The sequence below is a fragment of the Nicotiana tabacum genome, chromosome 23 (assembly GCF_000715075.1).
Source record: "Nicotiana tabacum cultivar K326 chromosome 23, ASM71507v2, whole genome shotgun sequence".
Classification (NCBI taxonomy): domain Eukaryota; kingdom Viridiplantae; phylum Streptophyta; class Magnoliopsida; order Solanales; family Solanaceae; genus Nicotiana; species Nicotiana tabacum.
In genome coordinates, this window is record NC_134102.1 from 30155797 (window position 1) to 30179305 (window position 23509).

The window sequence follows — 23509 nt, forward strand, 5'->3', positions numbered from 1 at the left end:
TCCACACACTAAAAGAATACTGCCTAGAAGGGCAACCTCCATTACCAAATGATGATTAAGATATTAATTTGGAATATAAGGTCTGTCAAAACCCAACAGGCCTTTCAGAGGTTTATTAATCTGCACAAGGAGCATGTATTCTTCATAGTTGCACTAGTGGAACCATTCCAAAAAACTAAGCACATTCAGAGATACATGAGAAGGCTAGGAATGGACAATGCATATTCAAACATAAATGGCAAGATATAGTTGTTCTTAGACAGAATAGTGGAGTGGGAACTACTTAATGATACAGAACAACATGTGACTATCAAGGTCTATCATAAAGACATTGGCAAACACATTATTATAACTTTTATCTATGCTAAATATTCTTCTCTTGAGAGGCTAGAATTGTGGGACAACTTATATAATATTGCTAATGACATGGAATTAACTTGGATAGTTGGTGGAGACTTCAATGTTATATTGAGTGAGGAAGAAAAGATAGGAGGCCTTCCAGTTTACCCCTCAGAATATGAGAACTTCGCATTTTGTGTAAATTCAAGTAGATTAATTGATCTTGGTTACAAAGAAAGCCCCTTTACATGGTGGAATGGAAGACCAAATGCTGAGTGTATTTTCAAGCGGTTGGACAGGATATTAGTCAATTTGCCTTTCCAGAATCTGTTTCCCAGCATTGAAATGGAACATCTTATAAGAACAGGATCAGATCATGCACCTTTGCTGATTATTTGTGGAGAAAACACAACACATCTGGTAAAACCTTTTAAATTTCTAGACAAAGCATGAGACTTTCAAGGATGTAGTTTGCCAGAATTGGGTAGCAGACTTCATTGGAGATCCATTCTGGATGTTCAAACAGAAGTTGAGAAGGGTGAAGATAGCACTTTCTAAATGGAGTAAGCTGACATATGGAGATATATTTAAGTAACTGGTCATTAGGGAAGATATAGTTAAAATAAAGGAAATGTTATTTAAGGAAGAACCAACAATTGACAGCAGAATTATCTTCAAAAAGGCACAGGCAGAATTGAAAAGATACTTGACCATTGAGGAGCAGTACTGGTAACAGAAAGCAGGCATGACATGGTTTGAAGAAGGGGATAGAAATATTAGATTCTTTCATAACTTTGTCAATGGAAAGAGGCAGAAATTAAAGCTTAATAGGATCTAGAATGGAGATGGAGTGTGGATTGAAACACAGGATCAATTGGCTAAGGAAGTAGTAGACTTCTTTCAAAATCAGTTTAGTCAGGAGGGTGATCCAACAAGCTATGATCTTCTGAGTAATGTTACTTCTATGGTATCTATGGAACAAAACATAGAACTATGTAGAATGCCTATTATAGAAGAGGTAAAGAGAGCATTATTTGCTTTGAGTGGAGATAGTGAAAGTGGACCTGATGGTTTCACTCGTATCTTCTATCAGGAGTGTTGGGATATAGTAGGTGAAAACATCTTCAATATGCTGCAGATCTTCTACAGTGGAGCTCCATTACCAAAATCAGTAACTCACACAAATCTGGTTCTACTGCCAAAAAAGGTTTTGGTGAGCACATTCTCAGACTTAAGACCAATAAGTCTTAGTAATTTCATCAACAAGATCATATCAAGGGTTATACATGATAGGTTGGAGAAGATTCTTCCTTCTCTAATCTCCTCCAACCAATCTGGATTTGTTAAGAGAAAGACTATATTTGAGAATATTCTACTTACTCAGAAAATTATAATTGATATAAGATTAAGGGGGAAGCCAGCTAATGTTGTCATCAAGTTGGATATGGCTAAGGCTTATGATAGGGTATCATGGAAATACCTAATTCATGTGCTGAGAAAAATAGGATTTGTTGAGCACTACATCAACATGATTTAGAATCTGCTCTCAAACAATTGGTACTTTATCCTTGTTAATGGACAATCAACAGGGTTTTTCAAGTCCACGAGAGGTCTCAAGCAAGGAGATCCTTTATCACCAGCTTTGTTCATCATTTTAGCCGAGGTACTATCAAGATCACTAAATATGTTGTTTGAAGATAAAAGATTTAAAGGTTTTGGTATGCCAAAGTAGACTGATCCTTTAAACCATTTGGCTTATGTTGATGACATAATCATCTTTGTTTCTGCTGATCCATATTCCATAGAAAAAGGTGGTGGAGGTTATCACCCAATATGAGCACACTTCTGGACAGCTTAGCTAAAGTAGCAAGATCTATTACCTCTACAGTAGGGGCAATTATAGGATTTCAACAAGGGGAGTTTCCACTAACTTACCTAGGACGCCCTATATTCTACACAAAAAGGAGCAAGGATTACTACAACGAAGTCATAAGGAAGGTGAAAGCAAAGCTGCAATCCTGGAAAGGAAAGCTACTATCGTATGGTGGCAAGGCAACACTTATTACTATTGTCCTTTAAAGTATTCCCACTCATATCCTATCAGTGTTGGACCCTCCTCACAATGTGTTGGAATATTTGCACAAAACCTTTGCAAGATTTTTCTGGAGTAACAAAGAAGAAGGAAGAAGCAAACATTGGAAAAAATGGCTTAACATAAGCTTACCAAAAGAGGAAGGTGGTCTAGGTTTTAGATCTATATTTCATATATCAAAGGATTTATTTGCCAAGCTATGGTGGAAGTTCAGAACAACTAAGTCCATTTGGTCAAACTTCATGTGGAACAAGTACTGTAAGAAAGAACTTCCTATTGTTGTTCAATTTAGGCAAGGTTCACATGTATGGAAGAAAATGTTAGAAGTAAGGGAAGAGGTAGAGAATGACATATTATGGGAGATGAATAGGGGTTCTACAGATGTGTGGCATGACAAATGGACTGGTTTAGGTGCTTTATATCATGTTGTACCTCAATATTTTCCTATTAATGAAGAATTTCAGGAAGTGGCAGAACTGAGAGACCAAGACAGTTCTGGATCAATCATTCCCTGCAGAACATATAAGGCAAGAAGTGCACTTCAATGGCGGTGATGAATACTGAGATTCTCCTAAGTGGATGTCAACATCCACATGGAGATTTACAGTGGGAAGTGCATGGCAGAATATAAGGCACAGGGCACCTACAAATGAAGATTTCAACACTATGTGGATTAAATGTCTTCCTTTTAAAATCTCATTCTTCCTGTGGAGGTTGTAGAAAGGTAAGATACCAACAGATGATTTTTGGAGGAGAAATAGTTATATGGTGGTGTCTAAGTGTTAGTGTTTCTTGGATCCAACAGAAGACACAATCCAGCATATTTTCCTTAAAAGTAAAACTGCAAACAGGGTGTGGAAAATATTCCTTCAAGCATCAGGGATAATTGTCAACATGGTGCAGGTACATCAAATTATAAGAGTATGCTGGAAAACACATTTCTGCCAAAAGTTTAAGCCACTAATCCAGGCACTGCCTTCAGTGGTTATATGGGAGCTTTGGAAGAGGAGAAATACAATAAAATATAGAGGGTTTGTATCGTGCAATAGGTTCATTCATGAGGTAAATAAGAATCTACATAGTATGGCAAAGGCAAGATACCCTTGGATGCAAAATATTCCATTACTGTGGCCTCATATGATCAGGTTTTTTGAAGGTTACAAACCTTATATAATGACCAAGAGAGTCACATGGAAGTTCCCTTTTGAGGGTTGGTTTAAGTGTAACACATATGGTGCTTCTAAAGGGAATCCAAGACCTAGTTCATATGGCTTTTGCATACGTGACTGTCAAGCAGATTTAGTGTATGCTAAAGCTAAGAAAATTGGTAAAACAACCAACATTGTAGCTGAAGCAAAAGCAATTGCCAAAGGCTTGGACTACTGTGTAGAAAAGAATCTACACCCTCTCATAATTGAGACAGACTCTTTGATAATGAAGAAGATAATTGAAGGGGAATGGGATACACTATGGTGCATTGGAACAGATGTGAGGAGGATAAAGGAGAAGAAGGATCATTTCAATGTCATTTTCCAACACGAACTAAGGGAAGGAAATACAGTGGCAGATTATTTAGCTAACCTTGTTTTTTCTTATGCAAGTCCAGTTTCTTTTCACTCTTTCTCTGAAATGCCGAAAGAAGGAAAGACATTAATCAATTATGACAAAGCACAGATTCTTAATCTTAGGATTCAGATAGCAAGAAAATTGACTCAACAATGATGGAAGTCTTCTACACTGCAATGCCTATGATTAGTGGAGTTTCATTTCATTGTACACTCCTTTTATCTTGGTTCAAGACTCAATAAGAACATGTGGAGATTCCTTACTGTCCTTCAAGCAGTCGAGCAGTGCTACTTTGCTTTACAAAATTTTCAACACATGAGCAGACAATACATTGTACACTTTCTTCAACTTTAAACTGCTGCAGCAACAGAGATGTTATTTTTATGAGCATTAAAGGATACATCGGTGTACATTGTACAATGTACATGTATTCTTCAACACAGGTTGGTTATATGAGGATCTTCGATGGAAGGAGGGATTTACTTTTCCACCATACTTTCATGATATCACCATTGTTCTGCCAAACCTGCTATGGATGTACACATGCATTGGAGTATCATCTAATCTTAGAGTGGTGTTACCTTGGTTTAACACACATTACGTACATTTGGAGGCTCCATATTCTTCAGGTTCTACAACAACTCATTGCTATTGTAACAGAGAGGAAATTAGCAGTTAACATTGACCACTGCGTACATACATTTCATCAAAGGTTTGTAACAAGACAATCTCCTATGGAAAACTGGGTTTCACTGGTTCTGCAGGACATATTTGGACAGTTGTTTGACTGTATGGAGCAATGTCATTTCCCAGTGGTATTAGAATTTTATAATGCTCATTCTGGGAAAGTCATAACATCATATGGGAAGGGACTGCATTCCAGCGTTGGGATATGTACAGCAGCTTTAATGAATTGTATAATGCAGCATTTCGTCTAATCAAAATGATGAAATACACACACGTTATCATATTAACACAAATACTGGAGTTCCAGTACTTCCATACTACAATGAAGAGGTCAAATATACTGTAGTTTAGCTTTTGTCATCTATACATGTCTTCTACTTCGCCTGGTGAGAACTTTGTTGGTGCTACACAGATTAGTTTGCAATTAGTGTGTCAAGTCAAAAGCAACACTACAAGATGGAAGTCTTTAAATACACATTGTGTTACTTTTATTTTTTATGATAGGCAAGTGCTACCATTATTTTTTTCATTTCATTTGAACTGTTTGTAATGTTTGGATCCAGTGTGGGATTTATTTAATATAATAACTACTAGGTGAATAACCTAGTGGTATATTTGCTTAAAACAAAAACAAAAAAGATAAATTAGGATTTCATAACAAATGATACCTCCAGCACACCTTCACGAAGCACTTCCTATTTTCCAAGTTATCATGTTTCTTCTCATAAGCTTATTTCTATTTATTCTCATAAAAATTTACTGTTTAGAATATATAGTGCTTAGATGGAATATTAAGGGTTTATATAAAATAATGCTGTAACACTCTTTTAAACTAATTATTGTAAAAAAAAAAATATTGTAACAAATAAAATAACCTCAATCAAGTAACAAAAAAATAAATTGTAACACTTTTTTTATACTAATTATTTATATAAATTATATAGTATATAGTAACAATAATAATAAGAATTTAAAATAATAATAATAAATTTAGGGCCTTCAAATTTTGGGGGCATAAGGCAATGACCTCACTTCCCAAAGCCTTAGAGTCGCCCTTGTGAATATGCAGTTTTTATGAAAGTAATAGAGTACATCATGTTGTTGTTCCTTAAAAACTACGTTCAGGTTCGTATTTTTGTGAATTGAATTTGAAAATTAATGACTTGCTTGTGTTTGTTTTTTCAAATGACTTGCTTGTGTTTGTTATCTTATCTTCTCATAGTTCTGCGTTAATTAGAGCCCGGTACTTTGAAGTGGATTTCATCTTTCTACCTTGTGGGTCATTTGTATGTTTCTTCCCGTTCATCATCTTTTTCTTTTAAACATTTGGAATCACTATGAAATTATATTTTAATATAAAGAGAGAAATTATAGAAAAGAGAACGGAAGGTAAGGACATAAATATTAAATTGAATCAGGCAAATGCAAAGAGTAACCATTGGGAAGAGGAATAAAAGTAAAGTAATAAGAAAATGAATAACAAAGAAAGTAATCGTACGTAGAAAACATCACTAGATTGTTTGAGAGTAGTCTTTCCCGGAAATTCCTCTATTTTCCTTTTGTGCAGGGTCTTTTTAGTAATATCATTGCTCACTACTACTCTATTATTTATCTCTTTTCATAAAATCCCTCTATGTTTTGAGTTCTGTTTCTTCTTCTACAACAGGTATATACACGATCTTACTCTTGCCATGATGATGATTATTTCATAAAATCCGACAAATGCATCATGACATATAGAATTAGCAAATTAAATAAAAAAATTCACCTAAATGGTACATTAGACGGGGTATTAAAACAGGGGATTTTTTATTCATTAGAAATTTCAATCCCCAAATTAGTTTCGTCTTAACTACATTGAGAAATATAATAATCGCGTCACTAACTATCATCAGTTCGTCCAAAAGTATTGAAGGAGAAAAGAGATGTTTCACGTCAAGAATCTCAAAAGATCTTTTGTTGACAAGGGCTACAATGCTGTGACTACCAAACGAAAAATAAAAGGTCAGTTTATATTGTGTTTTTTCATGCTATTTGTCAAAATAAATTATAGAATAACGTGAACCCCTCATAACTATGGGTATATATAAGGATGATGACAAGAGCTACAAGCAGGGGCGAAGTTGCACTAAGGGTGGTCATGGCCGAAAAATTATACTCCGTATAAGGTAAAATATTACTTGTTATTGATTAAAAATAATCTTTGAATATTTTTACATAACCCACTGACAAAGATTTAAACACCCTTATTGAATTTTCTGGTTTCGCCGGCTACAACATCGAGTATGATGTGCCAAGGCTTGGGAATGAGCACGTGAAGATCACACTAAAAGATGAAATCTTGAGTACAAAAAAGGGAGTGTATGGAAGGAACGATCAGATGTCTGAGTTTCGGTAATCAGCAAGTTACTGATACTACAAAAACAACATTGTACTTGCGCCAACATTGTAATCTAAGATCTAATAATAAAACTATTTTTATTTGTCTTATCACAAAGATATAGAATTTTAGTTGTACGGATATAAATAAGAAATTAAAGTTGTCTTATATATATCTCAATTAAATTATTAAAAAATCATTTCAAAATTCATTAATGTTTTTTTACTAGTTACGTACTAATGAAAAGAAAGGCACGTGGGTGTGTGTATGTGTTGTATTTTCCTTATTTCTTTAATGTAAGTTTTGCAGAAGCAAACTTGTGTTCTCTTCTCTGGGCATTCGTAGGAAGCAGTGGCTGGATTTAAGTTTGGGACAGGGCATCTCTACAGCACATGAACTCATTAGAGATGATGGAAACCGTTAGTTAGTTAGTTAGGACTTAGCTTAGCTGTGTGAAAAAGAGGTGAGATGGTTGGGATCCACTCAGTGGCGGAGCCAGAATTTTCATTAAGGGGTGTCAAAATATATAAAAGTAAACATACTGGGAACTTAAGGGGAGTCAATACATAGTATATATATATATAATTTATTTTTTTACCTATCTACACAGTGTATTTTTCCCGCGAAGAGCAGTGGCGGAGCCAGAATTTTCATTAAGGGGAGTCAAAACATAAAAAAATAAACTCATCAAGAAATCAAGGGGTGTAATTATATAATATATATACATATTTTAAAAATAATTACCTAGCTATACAGTATAATTTTCCGGCGAAGGGAGTGTCGGTTGACACACCTTTGGTGTATGTGGCTCCGCCACTGGCGAAGAGGTGTCATCTGACACCCCTTCTTGTAAGGCGGCTCCGCCACTGAATCCACCACATGATACATAAATTAAAGGACAAACAGGAGTAAAAGGCACTTTGATCTGTAAGAGCATATTGTTCCTAAAATTGGGATGACCTTGCTCGTTTTGTCTCTTCATAATTCATATAACAGTAAATAATAAAAAACAACAATAATTCAGTAAAATTTTACTAATGGGATATGGGGAGGGTAGTGTCTACGCAGACCTTACCCCTACCCCGAAGGAGTAGAGATGTTATTTCCGAAATACCCTCGGCTCAAAAAATAAAAAGACAAAAGGACAAAAAGGGAGACAATATTAGTATCACAACAACAACCATAGGATAAATAGGAACACCATGAAATCCAAAAAAAGATACAAAACAAAGGGAGACAATATTAGTAAATATTAGTATCACCACAACAGTCATAAGAAAAATAGGAACACTGTGAAATCTAGAAGAAAGATGCAAAACAAAAGCGATAGCTAGTAAATAGGACATTCACTGAAAAGCGAAATAGAAAGCCACAACATTCCCACTAGCTATCTTAGACAAAAACCCTACATGGCTAGTCCCACCATGGTATGAAGTAAGACACGACTCAACTACCTCCTAACCTACAACCCTAATACTCGACCTCCACATCTTCCTATCAAGTGTCATGTCCTCGGAAATCTGGAGCCTCGCCATATCCTTCCTGATCACCTCTCCCCAATACTTCTTAGGCCGCCCTCTACCTCTTCTCGTGCCCTCCGCAATCAGCTGTTCACACCTCCGTACCGGAGCATCTGGGCTGCTCCTCTGAACATGTCCGAACCATCTAAGCCCCGATTCTCTCATCTTGTCATCAATGGAAGCCACATGCACCTTCTACCAAATATCATCATTCCTAATCTTATCTATCCTAGTGTACCCGCACATCCACCACAACATCCTCATTTCTGCTACTTTCATCTTCTCGATATGTGAGTTCTTAACGGGCCAACACTCAGCCCCATATATCATGGCCGGTCTAACCACCGCTTTATAAAACTTACCTTTGAGTATCGGTGGCACTCTCTTGTCACACAGGACTCCAGATACTAACCTCCACTTCATCCATCCTACCCCAATACGGTGTGTGACATCCTCGTCGATCTCCCCTCCCCCGTGGATAACCGAACTAAGGTACTTGAAGCTGCCTCTACTCTGGATAACCTGCGAATCAAGCCTCACATTCACGCCCACTTCTCCTCGCTCAGTGCAGAACTTACACTCCAGGTATTCCGTCTTCGTACTGCTCAGCTTGAAACCCTTAGACTCAAGAGCCTGTCTCCAAACCTCCAGCCTCTCGTTAACACCAACTCGCGACTCATCAATCAGAATTATGTCATCGGCGAATAGCATGCACCATGGCACATCCCCTTGAATATGGTGTGTTAACGCGTCCATCACCAGGGCGAATAAGAACGGACTGAGCGCAGAACCTTGGTGTAACCCCATTACAACCAAAAAATGCTCAGAGTCACCTCCTACTGTCCTAACCCGAGTCTTAGCCCAATCATACATGTCCTTAATCGTCATAATGTAGGGAACCGACACACCTTTTGCCTTCAGGCATCTCTAGATAATTTCTCTAGGAACCTTGTCATACGATTTCTCTAGGTCAATAAACACCATGTGCAGATCCTTCTTCCTCTCTCTGTATAGTTCCACCAACTTTCTAACAAGGTGTATAGCTTCTGTAGTCGAACGACCCGGCATGAACCCGAACTGGTTGTCGGATACAGACACTGCCATCCTCACCCTCGCTTCAACCACCCTCTCCCACACTTTCATGGTATGACTCAGTAATTTGATACCCCTATAATTGTTACAACTCTGGATATCACCTTTATTCTTATACAATGGAACCACTGTACTCCACCGCCACTCATCCGGCATCCTTTTCCCCTTAAAAATAATATTAAACAACCTAGTCAACCACTACAAACCTGCTCTCCCCACACACTTCCAAAATTCCACCGAAAACTCATGTGGCCCGGTCGCTCTGCCCCTACTCATCTTACGCATAGCTCTCACGATCTCCTCAATATCGATACGCCTGCAGTACCCAAAGTCACGGTGACTCTCGGAATGCTCCAATTCTCCTAGCACAATATCCCGATCCCCTTCTTCATTCAAAAGTTTATGAAAGTAAGTCTGTCATCTCCTCTTAATCTGGGCATCTTCCATCAATAATCTACCATCTTCGTCCTTGATGCATCTCACTTGGTCCAAATCCCGAGCCTTTCTCTCTCTCAACTTGGCCAGCCGGAATAACTTCTTTTTCCCGCCTTTTTCCCCAATTCCTCGTACATACGACCATAAGCCGCAGTTTTAGCCTCTATGACCGCCAGCTTAGCCTCCTTCCTAGCTTCCTTATACCTCTCCATGCACACTCATCTCTCCTCCTCACCTATGCTCTCCACTAAATTCAGGTACGCCGCCTTCTTTGCTTCCACTTTACCTTGGACCACTTCATTCCACCACCAGACTCCTTTGTGCCAACCAGATACGCCAGTCGAGACCCTAACACCTCTCTCGCGGCCTCTCTAATACAGTCTGTTGTCGCTGACCACATAGTGCTCGCGTCACCACTGCTCTTCCAAGCTCCCATAGCCGACAACCGCCCCTTCAACGCTTGGTCTTTATCCTTAGTTAAGGCTCCCCACCTGATTCTCGGTCTTCCTCGAGTAGACCTTTTCCTCCTCTTTAACATAATACCAACGTCTATCACCAAGATCCTATGCTGCGTCGCGAGTATCTCATCCGGAATCACCTTGCAATCCTTGCACAACCCTCTGTCACACCTCCTGAGGAGGAGATAGTCAATCTGGGTCTTCGCCACCGTATTCTGAAAAGTGACCAAATGCCCCTCCCTCTTTCGAAAGATAGAGTTCGCAATCACTAACCTAAAAGCCTTAGCGAAATCCAACAACGATGTACCTCCTCCGTTCCTCTCCCCAAAACCGAAGCCTCCATGCACCTCGCCATAACCACCTGCGGTCGACCCAATATGCCCATTGAAATCCCCTCCTATGAATAGCTTCTCAGCAGGCGGAATCTGACGCACAATCTCATCTAACCCTTACCAGAAGCTCCGTTTAACCTCCTCATCTAGGCCCACATGCGGCGCATAGGCGCTGACGATGTTTAGTGTGCACTCTCCGACCACCAACTTAATAGTCATCAATCTATCATTTACTCGTCTAACCTCAACCACAGACTCTCTAAGTTCCCTATCCACCAAGATGCTCACTCCATTCTTACCTTTCTGGACTCCTGAGTACCAAAGTTTATACCCGTCTCAGTCCCTCGCCCTCGACCCTACCCACCTTGTCTCCTGGACACATGCTATATTGACCCTCCTCTTCTGGAGGATCTTCACCAACTCTATAGATTTACCCGTCAATGTACCTACGTTCCATGACCCAATTCTCAACCTACAGATACCCTTGTTCCCTTTACCTCCCGCCCCACCCCCTAAACCCTGCCCTACCTCCCGCCCCACCCCCGGTAAATAATAAGAAGGTTTCTTAAAATTGGCTGCTGCTTAAATATGGTGGTGTATATGATGCTATGGTCTAAGTAGTATAAGTGCGGCAGTGTCTGATTAATTAAAACCGAACAGTTGATGCGATTATGGGTGTTGAACGTTCATAGTGTGTTTATGTACAATCTCATGAGAGAGAGAACTGCACGAATAATCTTCTTTTATTTGAAGGATCAAAGTAAATGGTTAAAGAATCATATAAACAAAGTAGCATCTTCTAATTGGTTGCACCAACTTTCCTTTAACAGTCAATGCTAGCTAGTAATTAATTGGTTCTGAAGCAGGAAGATAAGTTCTCTGCTGGGAACAGAATAGCAATGAAAGATCCTTTAGTCAGTCATCAGTGGCGGAGCCAGAATTTTCATTAAGGGGAGTCAAAACATAAAAAAATAAACTCATCAAGAAATCTAAGAGGTGTCATTATAAATATATATATATATATACATATTTTTTTAAAAATTACCTAGATATACAATGTAATTTTCCGACGAAGGGGATGTCGGTTGACACCCCTTTGGTGCATGTGGCTCCGCCACTGTCTGTCAATGCTAAATACTCCTACTAATGACGGACTATGTGAAGGAGGTAGCATTTCTATTGAAAGCCAAGGTTCAACTACTTACCTTCAAATTTGATCTTAATCCACACTAGTCTCCCACTCCAAATCATTCTGTGCAGGCATATCATTTTCCTTGTAGATAAAAACACTGTCTATAGAAATGCTGTTGTGTGCATGTACTTGCATGCACCAATTCAATTTTCATGGGGAGGGTTAATCTGTTGTTTTCACCCTCACCATCCCAAAATGTGTGATAGACATTTGTTTAGAAACCACACAAATTTGTTTAGAAAGTTTGACCAGAATAATGATGTTAGAGCCAAAAGCCTCATCTATCAGATAATTAACCAGATTCAAACTTTGATCATCTTGTAATGAAACCAGGATTAACAAATCATAGAAAGATGGAGATTATTATAAAGATATTTTAAGTATATGACTGCAGATTATACATGCATATGTTGAACAAGTTCTTTTTTGCACTAAATATGATCTAGCAATTTGATGGATGTTCCTGAAACACAATCACAAATCGTATTGCAAGATGCAGAGAAAGCACAACCATTTCCTCTCTGTTCCAACCAAATAACACGAATCCAAAAACAATATCCAATTGCAATTAAAATAAACAAAACTTAAAAAATTTCAACATAGTACAAAATTAATTAGCCATGAGTATTAACAGCTTCCCAGAGCAGATTCCTAGCCTGCATTGCCGCTACCCTAAGCGTCCTTATTGTCCACCTATTGGCTTCAAAGAAAGACAAACTCCTGTAGGGCAAATTGTGCTTTTTGCATAGCTCCTGTACAATAGGAGAAATTTTCCTCAATTGGCACCTAGGTAACCTTGGAAATAAATGATGCTCAAGCTGGAACTGCAATCCTCCAAAGAACCAATCCATCTGACGAGAACAAGCAATGTCAATAGTCCCAGCTGTTTGTTTCTCGAACCAATCGTTCCCCTTGGGCTGTCCAACATAGACGTCGGCAGCAAAATGGTTCAGACAGAATTGAACATGTTGAATCCCTGTCACAACAAAGCTTATGAGGACAAATAACACCCTTTCTGTCCAATTAGGCAAGATGGAAACAAGAAGCGGAAACCAAGTCCAGAAAACCATGATCCCCAATATGTTCATAAGTCTATCAGTCACTTTTCTCCTTGAGAACAATAGCAACAATGTCTGGATAAATAGATTCACCCTGGAAACACAGACGATCGGATAGAATGTAAAATGCTGATAGCTGACGAAGAATTTAGCCAGGGAATCGAATGTCAGCTCTCTTCCATAGAAGGTAGAGTTCAATGATTTAAACAAACTCGAAGAGACAGCAAAAACAGGCAAATGCTGAAGATCAGGGTCATAATCCAGACTATTGCAGGCCACATGATGAGCATTATGTGTCCAATTCCACCAAGCAATACTAATCCCAGTGATGCAATTGCCCGCGAGAATTTGTACTAATTTGTTGAAACCACGAGTTGTCATAATTAAGTAATGACCAGAATCATGACCCAAGTAAGAAACCTGCATCCAAGCCAACCCTAATAACCCCCCGCAAAGCATGCGAATCCAGAAACTATTACTATAAAGGACACCATAGACAGTCAAGAAAAGCAAAAATGCTACAAAACATAAGGAATAAATCACCCCATGACCTTTCTTTTCAAATAATCCGGCTTTAGCAAACTCAGAACAGAGTTTCCTGTAATCCCTGGATACTTCAGATACCTCGTAATCCTCCAAATAATAGCCAGTAAAGAACTTGTCAAGATATTTCCAAGCAGTACCTGGATGGAAAGCAATGAAAGCATCAGTTGCTTCTTGGCCAGCCAGATTAAGAATAGGGATATCTCCACCTGGATGTTCCTTAATCCAATTTGTCGCATTGTAAACTTTCCCCTGTATTGAGATCCACAAATCCTCTGAATTGTTATGCTTCTTTAGCTCCTCAGCGGTAATGTACTTCTTAGAATCCCCCATTGTCACAAACAAACACCAAAGTTTAAATCTTTTTCTTATTTACAAGAAAACAAACAACCAATCTATGAATTTGTCCAAGAAATTGATAAATGCAGAACAGATCTAAACATTAACAATAAAACAAACCCCAAAATGTATTTTTTGAACAAAAGAAGAAGATGGGGTTGGTTCTTTATAGGGTTGTTTCGATCTGGTTCCCAAAAATTTTTGAACAGTGTCGATGCTTAGAGAGGAAGTTTTGATGCCTAAAGAGGATATGAGAGAGAGGAATGTGCCGAGACGGTGGGTTTAAAATGGTGTAATACTTGGAATAAATTTACTCGTTTTTTAAGGAAAAAGAAATGGGTGTCACCAGTGTTTCATAGATTTCTTTGCATTTTACACCCCTGAATTCAGAAGTGGAGGCAAAATTTTTACCAAAAATTTTAAAAATAAATATATATATATATATATATATATAGTGCAATTATCCCGCAAAGAGATTCGAATATTCCCCTCTTCTATAATTTATATGTTTGCGCTCATGGATAATTCAGGAAAAAGAATATCTTTATTATTCTGCAAGGAAATAAAAGAATTACTTCATCCGTTTTAATTTATGTGAACGTATTTGATTAGGCATGTAATTTAAGAAAGAATAAAAAAATTTAAAATTTGTGATCTTAAATAAGCCATAACATTTGTATGACTATAATTCTTTTGAAACTTATAGTGTTAAACATGCTAGAGTGTTTGTATTGCTATAAAAACTTGTCATTGAAGGTAGAATTGAAAGTTTAATTTAAGCTAATTCCTTATTTAGAAAGAAATAATTTTTTTTGAAACAGAATAAAAAGAAATAGGTTTATATAAGTCAGAATAAAGGAAATTAATGCAAACTATTGAAAATACTAATAGAATAAGGTGAATTACAACAAAGATCATATAATTTGGGTGTAAAATGCAAAGAACTTCAGTTTTCCCATGTATACTATTAAGATTAAATTCCGTGCGCGTTCTGAGACTTTTTCCGTCTAGTGATAATTAAAAGGCGACTTTGTTGATGCTACATGCCAATTGCAAAACAGTAAAAGCTAAACAGACAAAAATGCTATTGGCATCATATAGTAAAGTTCAAAGTAATGTCACTTGCTGCAAGAGTAGTATCATAGTAACATGTGGCTATTGGCATATATGATATCATTACAAATATTTCGGCCTGACCTGCGCGATTATTTTCTAGTTACGGAGTAATATCGAAAGGGTCTCTCATTTGGTTGGTGTATTGGTAAAATCTGCCTCGACACGTGTTAGATTTACGTGGCAACACAATGTTGTTTGGGACAAATGTCATTCCGAGGATAAATGCATGACATGAATAACGAAAGTTTGTCCTCGCGAGAAACATCTTTAACTTGATGGCTCCTTTCCGGGGAGATAAGAGCGGTGCCTCATGAAGCACTCCGAAGACGGCTCCGGGGATCCATTAACGAAGCTATAATTCGGAGTCTTGCTTGGTCTTCAACCTCCTTTGAGATATTCGGGATCCACTAATATTCATTACATATAGCGTTTATCCCATAATTGACGAGTATCTCTGAAGTCAATAACCACCCAAAGAAACGTTTGTAAGTTGGATTAGGGATATGAACATTAGGTTTAGACAATAAATACCTCCACTTTCCTCATTTGTAACTCATTCTGATTTCGCTCTACTTATTCATAATTATAAGCTACTGCATTTATATCTTGTCAAGCTGGGCAATTGAGCTTTACTTTGCAGTATTGTGGCTCATAAGCACTCTCAATAAGATCACTCTTTTCGTTATTTACCTACTTTGATCGCATTATTGCTTATTTGGTCTAGCCAAACAATTTATTCAACTAACCTTTAATTTGAACTGATTATTGTTACCTCATAAAATATAAATTCAATCGTTTATCATGAAGCTATTTTTGGGTTGAACAGTTGGAGCAGTTCTTTCTTTTTTTTTCAGTTTAGGTTAGTGACGAACGCAAACACAACACGAAATTTATGCTCGCTAGCCAAAGATAGTATAGTTATGATTATCGTCTTCACATGGATTGATCGCTAGAAGATAGGAGTTGAGAAGAATTGATTTCTTATCAATGTGAGAAATAAGGGTCATGACAGGATAGGTGCAAGATAGTTATTGTAACAACCCGACCGATCATTTTGAGCATTTACGTTCTTTTCAACTATTTGAAATCTTGAATAGGTTCATATGATGTATTATGACGTGTGTGAGTAGTCGGTTTTGGTTTTCAGGTATTTCGGAATTAGTTCGGAAGAATGAATCTCATGTTTGAAGCTTTAAGTTGGACGAGTTGACCAAGTTTGACTTTTTAGTATTCGGCCTCAGATCGGAGTTTTGATGATTCCGTTAGGTTCGAATGGTGATTTGGGACTCGGGGAAAATTGTAAAAATTTTAATAAATAAATTTTTGGGATTTGAATGTCGATTCGGAGTCGGATTTGAGTGAAACTAGTATGGTTGGACTCGTAATTGAATGAGTTATCGGATTTTGTGAGTTTCGTTGGATTCCGAGATGTGGGTCCCACTGCCGACTTTTCGAGCGGAGTTGAGAATTTTTATAAATTATTAAATTGTAAGCATTTGGAGTATATTTTGATTAATTTGCACGTTGTTTGACTAGTTTCGAATCGTTTGGCTTGGAATTGAGGAGATAGGAAGGCATTCGGAGGTTGATACGCGCGGAATGGAATTTCTGGAGTATTGTTTATCTTGCTCGGCATTGGATTCGGCTTGTTCGAGGTAAGTAACATTTCTAAACTTCGAGCTGAGAGTAAACCACGAAAATACGTGTTATATAATTTGCTTGGGGGTGACGCACATGCTAGGTGACGGGCGTGTGGGCGTGCATCGTAGACACTATGACGTAATTATTTCCGTGGAATTGTATAGTCATCATGTTTAGCCTAATGTCCCATGTCTACGTGTTTTAAAATCTTACTTGCAATTTAAACAACATGCTTAGTTGAATTACCTGTTTTTCTTGAATTCGTATTCAGTCTTTAACTATAGGACTCATTGTTGTAAATTCGTCATTCCATAGGTTATGAGTAGTGTATTCACTTTTGGGACTACGAGGTGGTACCTCTGGAGCTCTCCTATTGCATATTTACTTTGGGGACTACGAGGCGGTACCTCAGGAGCTCCCCTGTTGCATATTTACTTTTGGGACTACGAGGCGGTACCTCGGGAGCTCCCCTGTTGCATATTTACTTTTGGGACTACGAGGCGGTACCTCGGGAGCTCCCTTGTTGCATATTTACTTTTAGGACTACGAGGCAGTACTTCGGGAGCGCCCTATTGTTTATTATCCAGATATTGATACAATAGCACGTGAGTTGTCCTTGCAGCACATGAGTTATCCGTGCGGATTATAGCGCTTCGGCTGAAGGAGCCCCTCCGGAGTCTGCACACACCCCCCCCCCCACAGTGAGCGCAATTGATTTTATATTTTTGGGATGGACTTCCATGGGCATGAATCTTGCCCGAATCATTTATTATATTTGGGATGGAGTTCCCTGGTCTGGATTGGCCCTGTACAGTACTGAGTGACTGAATGTCAGTTATTATGTATATATATGGGATGGATCTTCCCTCTGCTGGATTGTCCATATACAGTACTGAGTGATTGAGTACTCTAAGAGTGTAAGTACATGAGTTCATCATTGTGCTGCATTGCATTAGACATGCATACTTGATATATAGGCATAGAGAAGTATTTTTCCTCATGCCATCTCATAATGAAATTTCTTATCTGTCGTTAAAGTTTTTGAGAAAAATCACATATTTCAGACTTACTCATATTTCGGTGACTTTCGAAAAAAGAACTGAGTTTTACTATTATACTTGAAAAGAAAATATATATTTTTTTGGAATTGTATACGAGCTGAGAATTTTATTATTGAGTTATTACTTATGCTGTTTTAAATTTTACTGTTATGAGATGATTTTGGTTATTGGTATGGGCTCTGACCTTGGTACAAGCTTGTCACTACTTTCAATCTAAGGTTAGGTTTGTTACTTATTGAGTATATAGGGTCGGTTGTACTCATATTATATTTCTGCACCTTGTATGCAGGTTTCTGATGTTGATGTTGATGTGTATGGCGGGAGCTGGATCTGAAGATGTACCTGCGTTTTAGTCATAACTGCCTCTTGTTCATGGTAGCTTTAGAATTTTAATCTGTTCATGTATATTTCAAACAGATGTTGTATTTTATTTCATACTAGCTTTGTAAACACTAAATCTTAGAAGCTCATGATTTGTACTACCAGTCCTTGGGGAGTGTATTAGAGCCACTTAAATATTAATTGAATCGAATTGTTGTTATTTGGCTTACCTAGCAGGTGAGGTCATGTGTCATCATGACTAATTGGATTTTAGATCGTGACAGTTATTTGGGATCCAACTCTAGTTTAACTCACTCTAATGTTCTAATGATTCTCATGAATTCACTCGATGATTAATTCAAATGTGTAGTCAAGACTCCTCTCCCGATTAAATCTTAACTCGACGAGGTGAACTAATATAAAGCACTGTGAAAATCTGCAAGCATGCGTTAATGGATTAGTCTTCAAGAAAACTTCTCTCAAATATTCTCCTAACTTGATTTAATCAACAATTCAATAAGCTCTTTCGATTACTTAAGAGAATCACTGAATTAAACCAAACAAAATAATGCAAGATAATCACCACAATATTTCTCTTCCAATTAAATAAACTGGTGAATAAAGTTGCAAAATTCAAAGCTCCATAAACGAATTCAAGCACGAACTAGAGTTAAAATCTACAAATATTTATCAACATACCAAATTCGTCAAACCCTACAGGAAACTACTCCATAATCATGGAGGAAGTCATCACAAATATAATTAAAGAGTGAGAAAACATCAATATAACGTTACAATCCAAACTCCTGTATTGAATTGATGGAAAGATGATGAAATCTTGTGTCTTGTAGCCTCCAATTCTCTCCAAAATCTTCACAGGTCAAAAGTCCTCTAAAAATCGTATTTTGGTATATTTATACCATGTAAGAATGGGCCTGGACGAAACTACCCTTTCTAAGCTGAAACAGAAAAATACTTTGAGAATTTTGTACATGCGCGTCGTGCCTAGCGTTGCACCATGCGGTGTGGTAGTGGGGAAGTTCAGAGAGTAGATTCTCACATCAAACAGCAATTTACACTGCCGTGTCGCCCCACGCAGCGCGACAGTTTTAGTTTTTCAGAGTAATTCGTTTTCTTCACTTTTTGACATCCAGACTTGGCTCCTGACCCCCAACACGATTCTGGTTTAATTCCATAGACTTTTACTCAGATTTCAAAGCTCCACATTGTCGATTTAGCTTCAAATTATCTTTTTAACTCGGAATCACTTCCTGCAAGGTATTAAACACACAATAAGTGTAATTCACTATTAAACACACAATAAGTGTAATTCACTATCATTTAAACTCAAATACAAGTAAAATACAGTAATTAGAGTGCAAATTATGACTAAAATACAGGTTTTCTAGCCTACCATCAGTTAGAATGGTTTATAAGAAATTTTTATAGATATCTTAACTCAGAAGGACGTCGTATAGTTTATTAATATTAAACTAGTATTTTAAATACTTCATTGTCTCATTTTATATATTTTAATTTAAAAATACAAAAAATAATATTTTTTTTGAGCTTAAACTAAAGGTGTGTTTTAGCTAGGTGTCTAATAGGTTAAAGTTTGTTGAAGTGTTTATATTGAAAAGATTTAGCGACGTTGAGGGCTATCTATATCATGGGCGGATGGTCTTTGGACTAAGGATTCAAGTTAACTTATAATTTTTAACACGAAGTGTAAATTTATATATAAAAATCTGTTAAATCTCAATAAATATTAGATTTGAACTCATAATTTTAATAGTATAATGAATTCTATGTTAAAAATTTTATAAATTGAAGGCCAAATACATAGACAACCCATTAAACTTGACCCAATTTTTTATTTTGGCACTCTAACTCAATCTTGTTCCATTTTGGCCATCCAACCCCATTTCTTATGTTTTACTTTAACACAAAAGCTGACTAGATTTAGAGTGTAAGTTGCCTCACCCTGTAGGCGCGTGAGAGAGATATTTTTGGACAAATTTCCTTCTCCAACCCATTGAACTTGGCTCCATTTTTTTTATTTTGGCACTCTATCTCAACCTTGTTCCATTTTGGCCCTCCAACTCTATTTCTTATGTTTCATTCTAACACGAAAGCTGACTAGTCACATATTGTGAATTGACTCACATGGTAGGTGTGTGAGGCAGATTGTTTATGGAAAAATTCCTTCTCCAACAATAATAAAGTAATTGTTGGCCCCATTTTTAATCTCCCAACTTCCTTCCCCCATATTTCATCTTCATTATTTCCTTCCCATTTACTGTTTCTATGAAAACCGACTGATTTTCAGTTGGTTTCTTAAAAAATAAATGTTGCGGGACACTAAAAGAGTTTCCTGCATTTTTATGCCCAAAAAAATGACCGAAGTTGGTCGGTTTCGTAAAAAAAAATTAAAAAATTAAATATTTTGAAATAAATTTTATATTTTGCGAAACGTGTGCGCATGCATATCCTGAATTACCCACAAATTTCATAAACTTTTGAACCGCTAAATTTTCGAAACCGTGAACTTTCGAACCCGTAATGAAACAAGGTTGACATAGAGTGCCAAAATGAAACATAAGAAATAGAGTTGGAGCTTGGAGGGCCAAAATGGAACAAGGTTGAGATAGAGTGCCAAAATAAAAAATGGAGTCAAGTTAAATGGGTTGTCTATGTATTTGGCTAAGCAAGTATGTATACGCGCTGCATTTTTACGTCGGATAAAAGTTTTTGTGTTAAAGTGAAACATAAGAAATGGGATTGGAAAGCCGAAATGGAACAAGATTGAGTTAGAGTGCCAAAATAAAAAATTGGATCAAGTTTAATGGGATGTCTACGTATTTGGCCTAAATTGAACTTATTAAACTTAAATCCCAAATCCGTCTCTGATTTATATATGTATTTGGCCTAATGCAAAATAAACATCAATATTATAATAGAATCCTTAGAACCTCTAAAATCCTGAAGTCAAATTCACGTCTTTACAATTCGTACAAAACAGTAAATAACGAAAAGTTTGACTCGTTTTGGGAAAAAGGAGTGGTTGTCACCATTTGTTGACTCAGTTTCCAACCAAAAAAAAGACTCAGTTTCACGTCAATTAAGATTGCGTTGCCCGGCGTTCGAAATTGCATACTATTCTGTCGTCCGTATGTATTCATGGTTGTCAAATTTTAATTAGTTGGAGTTATATACATATCAATATAAAGAATATTTTATACTATTATTCAAAGAATATTTATAATTTTAAAAATAAGACATACAACATATTCCGATAAATAAAGAAATATTAATTTTTTTTATACTATAGTATATATAACTTAAACTCAATTATATTCATAAGGACACAAAATTTCACATTGTGAACTTCCCCGTGAAATTAACTTCAATACTTAGAGGAAGTTTCTTTTTTTGTTGTGTGTGTGTTTTTCACCTGGTGTCTAGCATCAGTATTGAAATCCGACTAAATCACACCAAAATTTCACATTAGGGAGTAAAATGCTCCTAATAAAGGTATTCCATATACATTTTTCGAAATCGAAACATCTCATTGCTTAGAGGAAGTTTCGATGCCTAGAGAAGATATTTTAAGAGAGAGAAATGTGTCAAGACGGCTAGTCTAAAAATACTTGAATAATTTGACTGTTTTTTTGAGGAAAAAAACGGAAAGAAGAAATGGGCCGGGTGTCACCATCTGTTGAATCAGTTTCACATATATTAAGATTAGTAAATTCCATAGGCATTGACCGACTTTTTCCGCGTATTTAGTAGGCGTTTGGACATAAGAATTGTAAAAAAAAAAAAAAAGTGAATTTTTTTTTAAGTAAAAAATGATATTTAAAAATTAAAGTTGTGTTTGGACATGAATATAATTTTGGGTTATTTTTGAAGTTTTGTGAGTAATCTGAGTAAAAGTTTTGAAAAATAACTTTTTGAAATTTTTCAAAATTTTAAAAAATTCTAAAATACATTTTCAAGTGAAAATTAGAAATTTTATGAACAAATGCTGATTTCGAAAAAAATATTTTTTTTTTAAAAGATAAAAATTTCTTATGTCCAAACGGGCTCTTGGTGTTAAGAGGCTCTTTTAATGCCACATGTCCTACTTGCAGCCAATTGCAAAATATCTAAAGCAAGCTAACTAAGTTTTCTTGCTTCTGTCAAAGTTCTAAGTAACGTGTTGTAAGACAACACCATGTGGTGATTGGAATACTATTGTACATATTTTGGCATAATCCGGATCCGCTATTATTTTCTTAATTACTAGCACAAAAAGCGAATTTCATTTCGTTGGAGAATAGTTTTATGGCAAAGGAGAAATTTTATAATCTTTAAGATGGATATCACTTGTTGATTATTATTAAACTTGTATTTAAATAAATAAATAAATAAAGAGTCTTCTGCCTTTGCAAACCTTAGGTAAAATTCATGGATGATATTCAAACAATCACAAATTACAAATTATTTAAGAACTTCAAGAGATCCATTTTCCCAATTAAAAATAACTACTAATATGCGTGTACATACACATATAAAGAGAGATTGCTATCGCTTTAAAATAATATAAATTAAGTATTAATCTGAAAGGAAAATGAAATGTATACTACCTGAATAGTTTCATGCGCAAACTCATCTTACTGTTTACATAAAATTCTACATAATTTATGAAAAAATCAACTCGTTTTGAGAAAAAAGAGGTATACGTAATTTACGAAAAAATCGACTCGTTTTGAGAGAAAAAGAAGCGTCTGTCACCATATGTTGAATCAGTTTCAATTCACATATATATGTTAAGAATTTGATGCTTTTATGTCCAAGTGGATGAATGTGCTCTTCATGTTACATGTCTTACTTGGCAATAGGGGCGGATCAACATATATCTTTGTGGATGCTAGAGCACACATTGCTCCATTGGGGGTACCAAGTATTTTGTTAAGCACCCATCAACAAAGGAACTTCATGTGTGCTTTGGTTTGAGTTCGGAGAAAATTCGGTTGAACTAAAATGTTATGAGATCGTATCTTTCGACGTACATTTGTTTTTCATTTCAACTCATGCCTTTTCTTCTCTACCTTTTACCGTGAATTGCTTGCCTCTTTATCTTCTTTTTTTCTTCCAAGAATTGCTTTCCTTTTCATTCTCTTTTCCATTTTTACTTTCTTTTACCTTTTCTTTTTAGTATATTCTCTTTCCAATTTTTATTATTGTGTACAGTCAAAATCGAGCTCACCTACGACATGACAGGTTAGGAACATGACAACCAAAGACTGAAGATCGACCCCGAGTCCCACCGAACTAGAACCCGGGATCATAACG

General features: G+C 36.7%; 2 protein-coding genes and 1 long non-coding RNA gene across 3 annotated transcripts; 2 read left to right on the forward strand and 1 right to left on the reverse strand.

Annotated features, from left to right (window-relative positions):
- Positions 1–426: 426 nt before the first annotated feature.
- LOC107808707 (uncharacterized) lies at positions 427–2985 on the forward strand. The gene is made up of 4 exons (XM_016633245.1): positions 427–759; positions 1208–1804; positions 2072–2159; positions 2444–2985. Exons 1-4 carry the CDS (start codon positions 427–429, stop codon positions 2983–2985), a joined length of 1560 nt encoding a protein of 519 aa, XP_016488731.1.
- Positions 2986–12593: 9608 nt separating this feature from the next.
- Positions 12594–14334, reverse strand: LOC107808708 (delta(8)-fatty-acid desaturase-like). Its single transcript, XM_016633246.2, has one exon. The coding sequence runs from the start codon at positions 14025–14027 to the stop codon at positions 12708–12710; it is 1320 nt and encodes a 439-aa protein (XP_016488732.1). The 5' UTR covers positions 14028–14334; the 3' UTR covers positions 12594–12707.
- Positions 14335–15099: 765 nt separating this feature from the next.
- LOC142177517 (uncharacterized) lies at positions 15100–18333 on the forward strand. The gene is made up of 3 exons (XR_012706016.1): positions 15100–15634; positions 16686–16804; positions 18141–18333. It is a non-coding gene; the product is annotated as an uncharacterized LOC142177517 (long non-coding RNA).
- The last annotated feature ends 5176 nt before the right edge of the window (positions 18334–23509 follow it).